The 17,742-nt window shown below is 31.1% G+C and overlaps 2 protein-coding genes and 1 non-coding gene across 3 annotated transcripts; 2 read left to right on the top strand and 1 right to left on the bottom strand.

Moving 5' to 3' along the window:
• The first annotated feature begins 207 nt into the window (after nt 1–207).
• LOC109818233 (GDSL esterase/lipase At5g33370) lies at nt 208–1,940 on the top strand. The gene is made up of 4 exons (XM_020383665.3): nt 208–525; nt 637–764; nt 850–1,092; nt 1,195–1,940. Exons 1-4 carry the CDS (start codon nt 273–275, stop codon nt 1,681–1,683), a joined length of 1,113 nt encoding a protein of 370 aa, XP_020239254.2. The 5' UTR covers nt 208–272; the 3' UTR covers nt 1,684–1,940.
• Nucleotides 1,941–5,698: 3,758 nt separating this feature from the next.
• Nucleotides 5,699–7,967, bottom strand: LOC145954773 (uncharacterized). The gene is made up of 3 exons (XM_083069459.1): nt 7,914–7,967; nt 6,729–7,788; nt 5,699–6,204 (listed from the first exon to the last, which is right to left on the bottom strand). Exons 1-3 carry the CDS (start codon nt 7,965–7,967, stop codon nt 5,699–5,701), a joined length of 1,620 nt encoding a protein of 539 aa, XP_082925585.1.
• Nucleotides 7,968–17,367: 9,400 nt separating this feature from the next.
• LOC114916842 (U5 spliceosomal RNA) lies at nt 17,368–17,485 on the top strand. Its single transcript, XR_003805450.1, has one exon. It is a non-coding gene; the product is annotated as a U5 spliceosomal RNA (small nuclear RNA).
• The last annotated feature ends 257 nt before the right edge of the window (nt 17,486–17,742 follow it).

The raw sequence follows: 17,742 nt of genomic DNA, 5'->3' as shown, positions 1-17,742 counted from the left end.
TACCATCTACCAATTCTAGTTGCAACTGAATGAATAGTCCAACGATCGCATTTATGTTTATTTTTCTTTTTGACCAATGCCACCATTTTAGAAGAACATAAAACCTTAAATTAAAGAGCACTAAAGCGCCCTCCTAAACTGGTAAGATCTGTGTCAAATCGAGCGAAAAGGCTCATTATATAAAGACTTGAATCCTTGTACATTCTCCGTCTACATCTCGAATTAGCTAGCTAGTAGCACACCAAACCCCACATCCAAAGATTCATTTCAACATGGGAATTTTGTCAAGTTTTGGTCCTTTGGCCATTCTTAGTTTAGTTCTGGTAATTGGGGTCATTGTCACTGGGGCTGAAGCTAGGCCAAGGGCATTCTTTGTATTTGGAGATTCATTAGTTGATAATGGAAATAACAATTACTTGGCCACAACTGCACGTGCTGATGCTCCTCCTTATGGAATTGATTATGCTCCAACTCATAGACCAACTGGTCGTTTCTCCAATGGCTACAACATTCCTGATCTTATCAGTTAAGTTTCATTTTTATCATCCATATATATATCATTCAACTTTTCAACTTTTTTGCATATAATAATTAACATAGACACACATATATATCTAACTATTTGGATTGTTTCAGGTCAACGACTTGGTGCTGAGTCTACATTGCCATACTTGAGTCCAGAATTAAATGGAAACAGGCTCCTAGTCGGTGCCAATTTTGCTTCTGCTGGAATTGGAATCCTTAATGACACAGGAATTCAGTTTGTAAGTTAATTATTAATTACTTCCTAGCCAGTTCCTATACACATATGTGTGTTCTCTAATGTATAAATGCATGCAACTTTTGCAGGTTAACATAATCAGAATGTATAGACAGCTAGAGTATTTTCAAGAGTACCAAAGAAGAGTGAGTGCTATAATTGGAGCTTCAGAGGCAAAGAGTCTGGTGAATCGAGCACTGGTTCTCATCACTTGTGGTGGCAATGATTTCGTAAACAACTACTACTTGGTGCCAAATTCAGCAAGGTCCCGCCAGTACCCACTGCCTCAATATGTCAAGTATCTCATCTCTGAATACCAAAAGCTTTTGCAGGTAACATATTTTATTTGTTAATCAATACTTAATGTGTTGACTTGAGAGTTGAGATCATAATATTATTTTAATTTCTCATATATATGTTGCAATTGCATGCAGAGGCTATATGATCTTGGAGCTCGCAGAGTTCTTGTGACAGGCACAGGACCATTGGGTTGTGTTCCTTCAGAATTGGCCCAACGTGGCAGAAATGGACAATGTGCTCCTGACCTTCAAAGAGCTGCACAATTGTTTAACCCACAACTTGAACAAATGTTACTACAACTCAACAGGAAAATTGGAAGTGACGTTTTCATTGCTGCAAACACAGGAAAAATGCACAACAACTTCATTAGTAACCCTCAACAATTTGGTTTTGTTACATCAAAAGTAGCATGTTGTGGGCAAGGACCTTACAATGGTCTAGGGTTGTGCACACCACTCTCCAACCTTTGTCCTAACAGAGACTTGTATGCATTTTGGGATGCATTCCATCCTTCTGAAAAGGCCAACAGGCTCATTGCGGAGGAAATCATGTCAGGCTCTAGAACCTACATGAACCCAATGAACCTCAGCACAATCTTAGCTTTGGATGCTATCAACACATGAAGATATATGCCAACAAATCTATGCACTTTCTAATGACCTTTTGCATGCTAGTTTCATCTTGTCGTCCCTCGCTGCTTTTCATTATTTATTGTAATTGTGATTTCATTTCATATTCCTCAACATCTAATTGGGGAATTACAAAATTAGAGGAAGTCAGAAATTAACTTCCATTTTGCATAAAATTACAATAGTGGGAAGTACTAAGTAATTCCTTTGTCTCAGATTCTCAATAAAATTAATATGCTCTTTTAATTTTACCCTTTGCAGAAAATGTTGTAAAAATTTTCTTTCTTTTATTGTAAATTTTCTTGTAAAAATAAATTTAAAAATAATATTTATTAGTATTATAATAAATGATAGAAAAATTCCGAAGGTAACTTTTCTTCTGAATTTTAATCTGCAAGTAAAATAAAAAATAAAAAAATAAAAATAAGCTGTTTAAATTTATGAGTTTAAAAATTAATGATTATGAATTTCAATTTAATGATAATTTATAAAATTTAAAAATTCAAAATATTTACTAAACAAAATATTATTTTACTAAATTATTTATAAATATTTCATCAAAATTAATTATAATTTAAAATATTAGTAAACTAAACATTTATTTTAATTAAATGTATAAATTAATAATAATGACTTTTAATTTATTGATAGCTTTGAAAATGAAACTATTTAATAATATTTTTTAAAATATTAAATATTTTAAGAATTATTATAATTTATAATAATATAATTTTGTAGTTCAATATAATGAATTGATTTTTTTTTAATAATATAGTCTAATTAATATTTAAGAAAATTTTAAGTCTTACATTGATTAGAGATAAGACAACTAAATATTATATAAGTGAAGACAATATTTACCTTACAAATGAATTTTGTAAAATTGAGTTTAACCTTTACCTACATTCTAAGAATTTAAGAAGTTATAAATCATATATTAAAGGTGTAAAAAAAATAAATTATAAGAACTATTTTCTTACAAAAATTTTATGTAAAAATTGCATGAAAAATTATATGTAATAAAAGAAATTATAATTGTGATCACTTCCAAGTAAATATCCATTTAATGACAAGCTTTTTTCGCTTTTAATTTGATAAAAGTTTTTTCAAAGTTTGTGAAGAATATCAAAATTTCCATTTAGCATCAGCCTGCAAAAATCAATGCTAAATACAGCTTCGTTGGCTTTTGAGTTGATGGGACTTTAACCGACACAAAAGTATAAGCTAAAACCAAATTAAAAAGGCTAACGCTAATGTTAGAGTCTAAGTGGCAAACTCTAATTAATTTGCGTAATAAAGCGACGTTATTAGTGTCAAGTTGAAAGTCAATGTTTATGGATGAAAAAAATTTAGTGTTAGCCAATGATATAATAACCAGTGGCACTGTATTTGGTTATTATTTTTCTTTTTTTAAAATATGACTTTAGTTATAAAATGAACAAGTTTTAATTTTATTATTTATAAAAATTAATTTTTTATCTTCTAAAATTTAGAAATGTTGTTTTATATTTTAACTACTTATTTTTTAAAAGTCAAATGATTTTATCCATATGTTAGTGTGTAATACTTTTAACAAAAATTTATAATTTCTTAAATTAAATGTTTTATATCTATTTTAAAATTATCGTTAAGATAAGAATTAATGATTTTAAATTTTGGAATGATAAAACTAAAAATATATATGAATATAAAAAAAGTTAAATTACACTTTTATCCCTATACTTTTTAATATATGATTTTAATCTTCTTATTTTAAAGTAAAGATATTTATTAAAAAAATATATAAAATTTTGTCTATTATCAATTTGATAATCGTGAATCATTAAATTTTAACGTTGTTTGGTGACATGTCACAACTTACATGACACAATATTTAATGATATAATAACATGTAAAGATAAAAATTAAAAAAAAAAATAACTTACAAAAAAATTTCATTTGTATTTATTTTAACAAGTATTTATTTTAACAAGTGATAGGTACTTATTTTATTAATGTCTTAGTTTTATGTATCTTTTTTAGTTTTTTTATCTTCAAATGTCATGTTACTAAAGTTTCCATCATTTAAGTATAAGTAAACCTTGAAATTTAACAATTAACATATACCAATTTTGTATAAGTATAAATGCAATTTGATGAGAGAATTAAAATTTTGTATTTTTAAAATTAAAGATACTAAATGTCTCTATTCTAAAATTGGGAAACCAAAACTGCATATGAATGAAAATAACAAAATAAAAAATTCAATTTAGCCAAAAAAAATACTTTCAAGGATATAAAAAAAGTCTATTAGTTTAAAAAGAACTATAAATATTTTTCAAGAAATAAAAAATAATGTTTACAAGTTTTTGAAGAATAAAAATAAAAAAAAATAATTTCTAGACTAAAATTAAAACTTACTCATTTTACTGTGACTAAAACAAATTTATTTTTTACATATTATTTGTAAAGTTGAAATAAAAAGGGGAAGAAAAAAAAAAACCTTAACCAACTAAATATTATGGCAATTAGGTATAATCACTGCACCGAAGTCTCAGCTCAAAATTTAATTTCTTTTAATTTCTTTTAATTTCTTTTGACCAATTTAGTACTTCATCCACTTCATAGGTTACTGGCTAATGTGTCGGAAACATTTCTAATTAGCACCAAACAATTAATTTGGTTGGTATATAAGTGCACATTGAATGCTACCCGTAGAAAGTAAATAGATATCCACCCCAGCTTCACTTTTGGTCTATATTTCTTCAACTTATGAATAATGTTAAATGGTACAATTATTTTGGCATTCATATTTTTCTTTTATGTCCTCTATAACAATTAAAAAAGGAGTGAACCACCACTTCAGTATTTAAATTTGTACTGGTAGTTAAAAACGTACATAAAATTAATAAAGTGATAAAATAATTTTTGAAATTGTATATATAAAATGATAAAATAGTGCCCAAAAATATGAGGGAGGGGCAAAGGGTTTTGGTCTCACTCCTTTTATAGATTCTTATGTGCATGAATATATTGTTGTATTTGTAATTTGTTTGGTCTTTTTCTACATGGCTATATATCTGGAAAAATTGATGCTTATATGCATGCAACAATGCATTCCGCTTAATTAATGTAACACTATTATAAGAAATAAATACACTGTAATAACCCCAAACGTGTGGTTCAGCAGTAGGGATTGATCCACGCTTAAGTAAGGTTAGGAGTTCGAATCCTGCCTTATGTATGCAGCCGCGTTAAATCTTGGGGTCAGCTATCCTATCCTTTGATGTGCCTCTAACGTAGCGAATAGATTAGTCACCGCTATCGGATAGCGGTAGATACTCCAGGAACGAAAAAAAAAAAAAAAAAAAAAAAAAAAACACTGCAATAAAATAATGACTAAAGTTTTAACGTTGATCTTCCAATGGACATTGTTCATTGTGGTGTTTTGAAATGATTGTTAACACACGGTGAGATGACAAAGATTCTCATTCTTTCTTTAAATTAGTAAATATACAAAATCATCGAGTAATGCTTCTACTACCTTTGTATAACTTTGAAAACATGGAATTCAACTTCAAAATTTCTCTCCGTATAACTCATGAATCAACCCAACATACACACGAGGAGTCTTTTAAGCCTTTCACAATCACAAAGAAATCAACAACCTGAGTTACAAAAAACAAAAAACTAAAATGACTTTATCATTTCATACAAATTATAATGTACTAGAAGGGATATTTTTTGGAGAAAAAAAAAAGAGAGAGAGAGGAAAAAATAGTCTCTATCTGTTCCGGTCTATGATGCACGGATACGATACGCGTATCGGATACGATACGTATCCGATACGGCGATATGTCAAATTTTGAAAATATAAGATACGATACGTTTAGGATACGTATTAAAAATAAATAAATTAATATATATAAAATAATAATTGCAAAAAAATCTCATTCAAAAATCAAAATTAAGAATACATTTCTTGTTTTTTAATTTTTAAACATTACTAAAAAAATTATAAATCATTTTTTTATTGTCGAGAAATAGGAATAGTATCAATTTCATCCCCTCCTTGACCATCATCTGTAAATAAGACAGCTTCCATTTCTGGTTCATCAAGAGATAATGACGCCACTTCAAGATTTTCAACACCATCAAAGCTACCCCATGCATCTCCACCAATGTCCCACATTCTAGTACTCCCTTGCATATATTCTTCACTTTTCCTAGATAAGAGTCGCAAATTAGTATGTACATAAACCAAGTCTTCTGCTCTTTTAGGATTCAACTTATTTCTTTTCAAGGAGTGAATGAAGGAATAAGTACTCCACTTCCTTTCGCAACAAGATGAAGAACTAGGTTGTACAAGAAGCTTTAAAGAAAGCTTTTGAAGGAGAGGGGTAGAAGAACCATGCATTACCCACCAGGATTTAGCATCTAATGTCCATCTATCTTCAATTGAGTCAAAAGAAGCAAAATTATGAGCTTTTGATGAAAAATCAGCATATTCAAGAGAAACCTTTCTTCTTTCTTCAGCTGTTGTGAAAAGCTTTTTTAAACATTTATTTCTTTCCATAGAAATTTCTTCATCCTCATGTGGGAAATTCTATTTTGAGCCTCTTGAAGCCATTCATCACTGTAGTACCTGTGAATAAATAAAAAAATTAATAAATAAAAAAAAATTAGTAACTATCAAATTATTTATAAATAAATACTAAAAACAAATAAATATTTAATAGGCTAATTTTACCTAGGATTCAAAGAGTGAGCCATGCAGTGGAGAGGGGTGCAACTCTTAGTCCACCTATCAATTAGTATAGAATAAACAACTTCATAAAATGTTGATGTATCATTTAACTCTTTTCCTTCATATCTATATATAGACGTCTTTACTTTTTCTATCATACTATCCCACATCTCATAGACCAAATGAAGCGTGGGACTATCTGTGTCACAAGCTCTAAGCATACTATAAATAGGCTCGGTGAAATTAAGAATATATGTAATTTTGTCCCACCACACATCATTCAAAATAAATTCTTTTGCAGCTTGGGCCTTACCCACATCATCTTCTCTATAAGAATTCCATTCTTCACTAATAACCATCGATTGCAAAGCACCTTTCAAAAGTTTAAATCTCTTTAACATCACTAGAATAGATGCAAAGCGTGTTTCAGCTATAACAAGCAATTTTAGAGGTGAAAAGTGATTAAAAATTGCCAATCTCATTGAGTGATTCATGATAAAGTTCCTAACAAAAGAAACATCATCAACAACTTGAGTAATCCAATTACATTCAGCATAAGCTACCTCATTCCTTTCAGTGTTTTTGGCAGCACATATATTCTTCAATGCAAGGTTCAATGTGTGAACAACACAAGGAGTCCAAAAAATTTTAGGAAAAGAAATTTCAACAATCATTCCAGCACCTTTGCATACAGGAGCATTATCTGTTATAATTTGAACAACATTTTGTTCTCCTACTTCTTTTATAACTTCTATCATCTTATCAGCCATATAATGTTTGTTTTTAATCTCATCAGAAGCATTAATAGCTTTTAAAAATATTGGACCCCCTTCACTTGTAGCCATAAAATTAATTAAAGGTCTTCTTTGGACATCTGTCCATCCATCAGATACTATGCTAACACCTTTTGCATTCCAAGTCGATTTAATAGGTTTAAGCAACCTTTCAACATGTGCCTTCTCTTGTTGTAAGAGAGTTGTCCTCAAGGCATTGTATCCAGGAGGGAGAAAACCATTAAGCATGTGATTTGTAGCAAATGAATAAGAATTCACATAATAGGGATTTCTAGCAAGGTTGAAGGGCAATTCAGAAGAATAAAACATTCTAGCAATAAGAGCTTTGAGATTATCTCTATTTTCTAAATTAAATGCTTTCTCCAAAGGACCAACTTTTCTCTTTTTCAATAAAGAACTCTGATGCATTTTCTCTGTAGGCAATGGGACATGCTTAGCTTTCACTTTATTTTCAGCCAATTCAACAATTGATTTCAATTCAACCAAATATTGATCATTTACACTTGCACACACAGAAATTTCAGTTCCATAAATCCTCAACAAATGAGCTTTAACTCTTGAATAAGAACTTCTATAAACCTTTTGACAAAAATTACAAGACCAACTCTTATTTCCTCCCCCTTCTGAATTTTTATCTAATATGCTAACATAACACCAAAGAGGAGCATGATCATCTTGTACAACATCATCAGAAACGAACTTACTTGGAATTTAGAATTGATATTAGAATCAGAACCAGAAGCATTTGCTGTTGACATTATAAATAAATAATTTTTATGCTTCTGCAAAAAAAAAAGTATATCTATGTTAAATTGCTAATTGTTAAATAAATTATACAACTTAAAAATTTTAATCACTCTAAATCATAAAAATATAAACTATAAAAAAAGTATATCTATGTTAAATTGCTAATTATTACAATTTTTTTATACATTTTACTATTTTAGAGATGCTAAAAAAGAATTAAAAAATTATAATTATTATTAATTTAAAATTTACATAAAGTTAAAAACTTTTTAAATAAATCATAAAATTAAATAAAAAAAACAGTAAGTAATTATTCTAAATGTTTAAAGCTGCAAGAATAATTATATTTTTAATAATTATAAAATCATCATAAAATTATAATTTTATATTAACGGTTAATAAAAGCCTTGTCATTTAAAAAAGAATAATGAAGAAACGGAGTTACCTGGATGAGTAAGAATAATGAAGAATAATTTGAGATTAACGGTTAATAATTAACCCCTTTTACAATTTAAATAAAAAGAAAATAAAAGCCTTGTCATTTAAAAAAGAAAAAGTTCCCCGCTGCCTGTCCCCGCAAAAGACATACACGCTGCAGAAGAGACACTTCGCGAAGACGCGGGACTCACTCACTACCCAGCCCCTTCTCACTCACTGCGGGGAAGAATAATGAAGAAACGGAGTTACCTGGATGAGTGGGTCTGGTGCTCGCTGCTTGGAAACTCTGTTGTTTGACTAGGTCTGGCGCTCGGAAACTCTGGTGTTTGGCAGCGCAACACATCAACACATCTCTGTATTCTTCGTCTCAAATTTCTTAATTTTTCTGCTTATTTATGGTTGATTTTTGATCAATGGAATCATATAACAATAAATCTGCAAAAATATTTTTTCTTTTTTTCTTTTTTTAACAAAATCATTCTAGATACGTTTGAGATACGTATCCTAGGCGTATCAAAACGTATCCGTATCGGATACGTATCCGATACGGATACGGGATAGAAATTGGCGTATCCGTGCTTCCGAGGTTCCGGTAGATAACCAAACAAGAACAGAAGAGAAATCAGAAGCAGAACAATGAGGTGAAGAACTAACGAAGGAACCTAGTAGTCCTGTCCCCTGTATCTAGTGTAGGGATGGCAAATATACCCGTACCTGCGGGTAATACCCGAACCCGTCCCGACTTTGACAGGAAATACCCGGTTTGACCGAGTACGGGTAAAACTCGATATATTAAATCGGGTACGGGTACGGGTACAGGTACGGGCACGTCCCGTTCTCATTTTTAATTTAATACTCACTTTCAATTTAATTATATTAAAAAAAATTAATATTTTTTTATGCGTGATTATTTATTATAATATGAGATAAAGAAATAACCTAATTATAATTTAATATAATAATAAAAAATTTAAAAATATCATTTTTTTACAAAAAATAAAAAATAAAAAAATTAACGGTACGGGTACGGGTACGGGTACGGGTATACTCGATACCCGACAGGAACGGGAATGGAGATGAAAATCTATACCCGACGGGTATGGGGATGGGGACGGAGATGAGTTTAACTCGCGAGAACAGAAACGGGTATCATGAAACCCGTACCCGACCCGCCTCGTTGCCATCCCTAATCTAGTATGCTAGAAATTTATTGTAGAAGTGAAGTTTTCCTAATATAAGAAATGGGAAGACCTATGACAAGACAAGGGACTGTGTCTGTTTGAATACAATATTAAGAGTAGTATTGTGAGTTTTTCTATTTAAAATAACATTTAATTTTTAATATAAAAATTTTCAAAAATGCTACTAACTTTATCCAAGAAATTTTAAATACACTACAAACCAAAATGGTTGTCATTGATTACATAATCAGAGCCTTGTGACAAGCACAAAGCGAACTATTTTGTCGTCTTTTAATGAAAAGTGGCAATTGGAAGAGCACACGGCAATTTTCGTAAAATAGCATCAACCAAATTTTTATTTTGTGCTACTCAAATCTTTAGATTTTGTATATTTAGCAATAATGGGTTATGTATTAACAATTTAATCAACCAAAATTGCAATTGATGCTATTAACCTCATCTCTGATTCTCGATCAGAATTCTCATTCAGAACACCCTTTCCCTGCAGACAGCTTCACTATGGAAAGAGAACCCAACTACATTTCATATGCCTAGCCAAAACAATCCAAGGTTTCACATGAAGTGTTTCATACAAGAAAACCTTCAAGAATTAGAACCAAACATCTATTCTAGTTCAGTAACTGAAACTGTCCCTCTTGTTTTCTGTTTTTATTTCTTCATACAAGTTTATGGTACAACTAGTGAAAACTAACCAAATAAAAGTGACCTTACACTCAAGTTTGATATTGTTCCATATAATTGTAAGAAGTAGAGTTGTCAAAACGGACGGTCCGATCCAGCCCGGTCCACCATGAGTTGATTATTTGGTGGGTCAACCCAACCTAACTCATTTATTAATGAGCTCAAAAAAATTAAACTCGGCTTGGCCCACCACGGATTGATGGGTTAAAAGGGTTGGCTCACCTAATTTAAAAAAAAATTCATTTTCTTTTTTTCTTAATATACAATTAAAGTTCAAAAAGCTCAAACCTATTTTAAAAATCTGAGATTATTAATTAAGATATCCATAAATGAATCATTCATCCCAAACATTAAATGATAATTCTAAATATAATCAAATAAAATTTAAATTATCTCAAATAGATAAATATAATATAAAATCATCTTAAACTTCAAATACAACCAAAAATCATCTTAAACTTCAAATACAATCCAAAATCATCTTCAACTTCAAATACAATCCAAAATCATAAAAATTACAAATTACAATCCAACATTAAATCATTGTTGTCACTTGTCCATCTATAACATTAGAGTCTTGAATGGAGCAATCCAACATATATTCATCTATTGAAGCATCTTCTTTATCCCCATCTACAATAAGAAAAAAATATTAACTAATAATGATGAAAAATTAAGTAATAAATTATTAAATTAATTTCATAGTACTAATAAATGTTACCTATTAATTCAAAACCATGTAACCAATTTTAAGTTAAAATGAGTGCCTCAACATTCTCCGGAAGAATGGAAGAACGGTATTTTGTTAGCACATGAGAACCAAGACTAAAGAAAGACTCACTAACAACTGTAGTGATTGGAATGTTAAGCACGTTGCAAGCCATCTTAGATAAGTTTGGATAACGATCTTGACGATCCCTCCAATAACTCAATACATCCAACTTATCAAAATACTTTGGGTCAAGATTCCCTTCATCTAAATAAAGATCCAATTCAGACCTTCCAGTTTCATTAATATATTAACTCAAATAATCAACATATTCCTAAGACATTATAAAAGAATTTTAATGTCATTGATAAGTAAGAAATAAGATGTAAATAAAATAAAACAAGTTGTGTTAAAAATTTTGAGAATTAAAAACTTGCATCAAATGCATCCATCACTTACTCATCATTCGTAAAAGAAGCAACTTGTGTTGGAGGGGAAATTTGAGAACTTGATGTATTTGACTCATTTAAATGTAATTTGGCATATTCTTCAAAAGACTTGTACATCTTCTCCTTTAAATATTAATCTTTTCGTCACATGTAGAAGGATCAATCCTTGAATAACAGAACTGAATAGCTTCAAACTTTATTTGTTGATCAAGAATAGCCCCAGTAGAAAGAATGTCACAATAATGATCCCAATACTTACTAAACTTGTTCATTATATTCAATGCCATATCTTTAATTGTCGGATCATCACTTTTGGCATTTTCCCACAACAAACATTCAATTTTCCAAACTTGCATGAAATAACGATTAGAAGTTGGATAAGATAAACCTGAAATTAGATTAGTCATGTCATGATATAAAATGGCTTCAAGAACTCACATTTTTTCAGCCCTTTTCCATCATCATTTGATGGACAATGAACATAAGCTCTATCACAGATAACCATGCTTCCAAAGGCACGTCGATATCTAATTGCACTTTCAAACATAAGATAGGTAGAATTCTACCTAGTAGCAACATCCATTCTCAAACCTACTTTTGTATCAATACCCCTCACTTGAATAACACATTCTTTAAATGCAATTTTTCTTACCTTCGATCCTCTCACATACTTAATACTTTCTCTAATCTTGTGCAAAGCATCAGAAGTCACCCTTAAGCCCTCTTGCATAATAATATTCAAGATATGTGCACTACACCTTATATGAAAGTAATCACCATTACATATCAAATTATTTTGCAATTTCAATTGCTCACTCAAAATTTTTGCAACACCTCATTGGCACTAGCATTGTCTAATGTGATAGAAAATATTTTCCTATCTATTCCCCAACCAAGCAACAAAGCAAAAAAAATTGTACCAAATCATGACCAATGTGTGGAGGTTCCATTTTACAATAGCCAATAATCTTGATATTCAACTTTCAACTAGCATCAACAAAATGAGCCGTCAAACAAATATACCCTTGTTGAGTTATAAAAGTCCAACAATCAGATGTTAAACAAATTCGGCTATGAGATTTATGCATTGCAACTTTCATTCTCTCTTTGTGTTGATGGAATTTCTTTGAAATATTAGACACGATTATATTCCTACTTGGAACTCTTACTTCTGAATTTAGATACATAAGGGATTCTCTAATCCACTTATATTCAACAAATTATATGACAACCCATGTTGAATAATAGCCACTAAAATAAGATCATCTACAACTTTTTGGTCAATTACACTAGACCTTAAATTCCCAACATGATCAATTATCATTTTCCCCACATCATTATCTTTTAATTTTTTTAGCACCACACACTTTGACAAATGACACAACATTGTTGAAGTTCCTATTTTTGTCCCACCAACAACATACTCAACACCACATGCATTACATTTCGCCTTTTCTTTACCATCTTTTATACCAATTTTTGTAAAATGATCCCAAACTTTAGAAGTAGTTACCCTAGATCTCTTACTTTCTCTATCAGCATCAATACCCTCATTTTCAATCTCTTCTACAATTGATGGCAAAGATTCATTCAAATTATTATTAACACATTGTTCATCTACGATTTCATATCTCATTTTGTTTTGTAAAACCATAAATATATACAACACAATTAGTAACAGACAGAAATTTAGCTTGTCAAATATTACATTGATTCAACCAATAACACAACGTCACAACCAACAAATTTAATTAATATTAAAAAAAATTAGCCAACACAGGCAACAAAGCCAATAATAACAAATTTAACCAACATACAAAAGAAATTTATTGGGATTCAACCATATCAAGATTCATTGATTCGATCAGCTTCAGTCAGCACAACCAACAAATTTAATTAATATTAAAAAAAATTAGTCAAAAAAGCTAACAATAACATAACCACAAATTTAATGAAAAGAACTCAAAAAGGTGTCTATGGAGTATGAACTATCAAATTATCGAGATTTAGGTTCATACTCAAGGAATGACAAAATGCTTACCTTCATAGGTGGTGTATGGTGCAAGACTGTGAGGTGTTCTAGGGTGGTGCGTGGCACAGGCGGTGGTGTCAGGATAACAGTGGTGGGTGGCCCCCAAATGACGTGCACGGTGCGAGGTGGCCCGGGGTGTTGACGTGTAAGGTGGTTCGCGACGCGCATAGTGGCACGTGGCGCATAGTGGTGTGTGGCAGCAGTGGTGCGACGCGTGGTAGTTGTGGTACAGTGTGGTGTGAGAGGGAGGTTGGAGCTGGCTGCATTACGGCCTATGGTGACTAGTGAGGCATAACTGCGAAAGGGGCTATGAAATTATTCTAAAGTTGAAAGTTAACTTGAAACCCTATCTCATGTTAGGTTGAACTTGCACCTTGGCCCAATAATTATTGCATTTTTTTAATTACAGACTGGTGAGTCAGCTCGGCTCACCACGGGTTCAACCTGGGTGATCTGGCTAAAAAACCTATAACATCACATCAAAGCAAGCTATACAATATGAAAGAAAAGTAAAATACAATTTGAAGAAGCTCCCATAATAAGATATTCTAACAATATCCTTTATATTAGGGTAAAATGTATAATTCTGTCTGATTTCTAAAATACCACAAAGTGCACATCCTAGTCATGATAAGAGTCTTCTTTATATCACACTTTAAATTTTGGGTCATTCAAAGCCAAACTCTCCCTCAATATAGTTTAATTTGACCAAATTTTAAGAATTTCCTAATTTATCCCATTGGATATAATTTCAACCATCAAGACTGTATGGTCTCACCACATTCGACAAGTCATTAGGACCTAAGCAAATAATTTCAACCTTTAAGTCTATATGATTCCAATATACAAAACCACAAAAAAAAATGAGAAAACTCATATTTGTGATAAAAAAAAAAATATAATGGATTTAAACAACAACACCCTTATAATAGGTTAGGGGTCGTTAGCAAGTGGATCTCGTCGGAGTTAGATGCATGACATATACAAGTGTGGTGTAAAGAAAAACACTAAAAAGGAGGGGTTGAATAATATCAATAGAAAAGCTAAACATTTTTTTCAAAATAGTGAAGTAGTATCAAGACCTTATAAGTTTAGGAAAAGTGTTAAGTACGAAAAATACATAGTGTTTTTATATTGGTTCATCTCAACCACCGAGACTATACATCCAATTCTTAATCAACTCGATCAAGTTTCACTATCTTTTACAAAGATATAAGTATTCTTTCACAAGTTCCTTTTGACTTAACCTGAGTGTTCTTTGACTTCCCTCTTCAATCAACTACCTAAGTATTCTTTAAACACAAAGTCTCACTTAGCTTCAACAACTAAGTATTCTTTTATAGTCAAGCTTCTTCAAGCTCAAAGTAATAACACAAAGTTAAAGTTGGGAAATAACTATGTTGTTTCATCTTTCTACCAAGATGTGATACAACCAATTAAGTACAAAGCTTTTTACAGAAAGAAAGAATATATTTTTACAATGAGTGTTCTCTCTTTTCGTGTGTCTCTTCTTTCTTTCTGAATTTTCAAAGTTCTTTATATTATTGCTTCATGAAGATGACTATTTTAAATCTTTGAGCATCTCTCACATGCTTACTTTCGTTTTTCTTCATCTTCATTCCTTTTGGAGAGAAGTGTTGATGGAAAACTCTTGGAGAATCGGAATGGATTTCGCTTCTCCTTCAAGTTCCTCCCTAGATCTTTGGCTTCTTGACACTTCTCAAGCTTCTTTAAGGTCTCTAATGTAGGTAGAGACCTTTGGTTTCACCTTAGAAGGTGAAAAATCTCTTCAAGTGATGTCACTCCTTAGAAGAAGATGAACTACTTCAATTCTCACCACACTCTTTAGGAAAAGGATAAGAGAATTGGAACCAAATCAAAGACATTTCAAGACTTTAGGGAGAGAGAATTCAGAGATATAACTCAGCTAATTCTCAAAATAACATCCAAAAGTATTTACAAAAAAAAAATAATATATAGAGTGTAGTTGGCTTATGGTGCAAGCTAAACTAACCATGGTCAAGTGGAACCATGGTTAGCTATCTTGTACTTAAACTAACCAACTCTAGTTACCTTCCTAGAAGCTTATGGAGCAAGCTAAGCTAATCCTAGTTTAGAAATAACCTAGGCTAGCTAAAATTAACTCCATCTAGCTAACCTAATGATTACTTTTAACTAGTTTGTTGAGATGTCACTTTCAAGGCCATGTGACTTATTTTAACAAACTTGGATGGATTCCTCACCAAGATTGGACGTCCAAACCACTTTCTTAGGCAAGTGGATGTCCAACCTTGGTGGATTTAAAATTTGTTTGGGTCATCCAAGCCTAAATAAATCATGGTCTAGTCTAGTTACACCTCCCCTAAACTACTAATTATACCCTTAAGTAAAAATAATACAAAGACAAAATTATCTACACTACTTAACCCAAAATACAAGATCAAATGAAGTAAAAATCTCCAAGCAACATACCCTAAAATCCTAAGGGTATGACCTACAAAGAAAGATAAAGGTGCCTTACAAATACAAAGGAAAAACTAAGTCTATACAAGTATCTACTATATACAAGGTACAAGAACTCAAACTATACAAGGTATGTACAATAGAGACTATGAGACTAAAAAGAGAAATCATAATCAATGCTCATATAGAGCATAGGTCTAAGAAGCACCTCCTCTATAGAATCCTCCTCTAGCCGCCTAACCATTGACCATGTTGAAGGTCCAATGGCCTTTAAGTGTGAACTTCCCATGGATCAATCTTCACCATTGTTGATCTTATCTCTTCCAAAGGAAACCTTAGGGAGTAGGTTTCCATCAAGTGTCCATTGGTGCATTAAATGCATTTCACTAAATTATCACTTCTTATTTAATTAAGGAAGTTGTTTATCATCTTTGAGGTACCAAAAAAGAGGAATTATGCATGTTAGTTTGAAAACAACTTTCTCTGATATTTCACTTGCTTCTAGGGATATATATATATATGCTAGTCTTTTTTTTAATGCAAAGCATTTTTTTTTTTGTTCCTTTACAAAGTGAGAGTACTGAAGAAGTTTTTTATTCCTTTAGATCTATTAAGGAATATTATAGACAAAGTGATTTGGTTATCAAACATCATAAATTAATACATATTAAAAGTTTGTGTCTTATAGATAAAGTGATTTATATGAGAGACTTAATGTCATAATAACTAATCGTCTTATCGTTATTAGTCTTATAATATGATCTAAAAAATGTTTTCTTGAAAAATGATTAAGTTTATTATCATTAAAACTTATAGTTTGAGGAATCTAAGGTCATCTTTAACCTAACAACAAGCCAGAAAATGGGGCAAACTAGCAATTAATTAAGATGATGCATGGAGAGATTTTGGCTACGCAACTCATGATGTTGTGATTGTTGGTGAAGGGTGCTCCTTTCTAGCTCACAACCAGCTCCAATGGTGACAGTGGAGAGTGCGACAACAACTCTAATTCTAGGACAAGGCAGCAGAAACAGCGGTCCCAATATCAGTAGCTCTAATACCATGTTGAAAGAGATTATTTTATTCATTTGTATCATACCAATTACATTCTTATCTTATCCTATTATAGAGATTCATTTATTCCTAAATGAGGTAACTATGAAAAAAAAAATTACATAATAATATCAAATCTCGTAAAATACTAATTTTTTGATTTTTTACATTAGTTAATTTTCCTCGTCCAACACAATAGTTATGTATGCGGTGGTAAAAAAAACTACAAACTAAAAAAATGCTAAATGTAGAACGTGTAAAAAATTCTGTCACAGTAAAATTTTACATCCAGCAAGTATAGTCTGCAAGAAATAAAGAAAACATTTGTAAAAAAGTGAAGATTTCACGTTGTTTAATGACACGCTGCAGTTATGTGTAGACATGGAGCTGTGTGATAAGAACAAAGCACACTATTCTTTCACCTTTTACTAAAGAATACAATGTGATTGTCTCTTTAACCTGCATACACTAATTTTTATAAAGGGTCTTCAAAAAAGGACCCTGCAATCTTCTTTTAAAATTTTTATTTGTTAATCGATAACAATACAGGGTAAATCCAAATGATGCCCAGCATTCAATAAGGTAATCACTTTTCAACAATTTTTCAATGAAAATTTGGAGTAAATTTACATTTAGATCAAACACCAGCCTCAATGCTTCAGTACTAAAAGTCATTTTTCCATCGAATGGTAACACTTTTATTTGATCCTGTGCCATCCCTGTTGTACATGGCCACTTCTTAATCTATTTCTTGACCTC

Source organism: Cajanus cajan, chromosome 2, assembly GCF_000230855.2.
Source record: "Cajanus cajan strain Asha chromosome 2, NIPB_CcT2T_4, whole genome shotgun sequence".
Classification (NCBI taxonomy): domain Eukaryota; kingdom Viridiplantae; phylum Streptophyta; class Magnoliopsida; order Fabales; family Fabaceae; genus Cajanus; species Cajanus cajan.
This window is presented reverse-complemented; position numbering and strand designations above follow the sequence as displayed.

Coding starts and splice junctions, on each gene's coding strand:
- LOC109818233 (XM_020383665.3), top strand. CDS start 273: ATGGGAATTTTGTCAAGTTTTGGTCCTTTGGCCATTCTTAGTTTAGTT. Junction 765..849: donor ATGACACAGGAATTCAGTTT/GTAAGTTAATTA, acceptor CAACTTTTGCAG/GTTAACATAATCAGAATGTA. Junction 1,093..1,194: donor AATACCAAAAGCTTTTGCAG/GTAACATATTTT, acceptor AATTGCATGCAG/AGGCTATATGATCTTGGAGC.
- LOC145954773 (XM_083069459.1), bottom strand. CDS start 7,967: ATGTCAACAGCAAATGCTTCTGGTTCTGATTCTAATATCAATTCTAAA. Junction 7,789..7,913: donor ATATCAATTCTAAATTCCAA/GTAAGTTCGTTT, acceptor TTTTGTCAAAAG/GTTTATAGAAGTTCTTATTC. Junction 6,205..6,728: donor TTATAGAGAAGATGATGTGG/GTAAGGCCCAAG, acceptor TTTTCACAACAG/CTGAAGAAAGAAGAAAGGTT.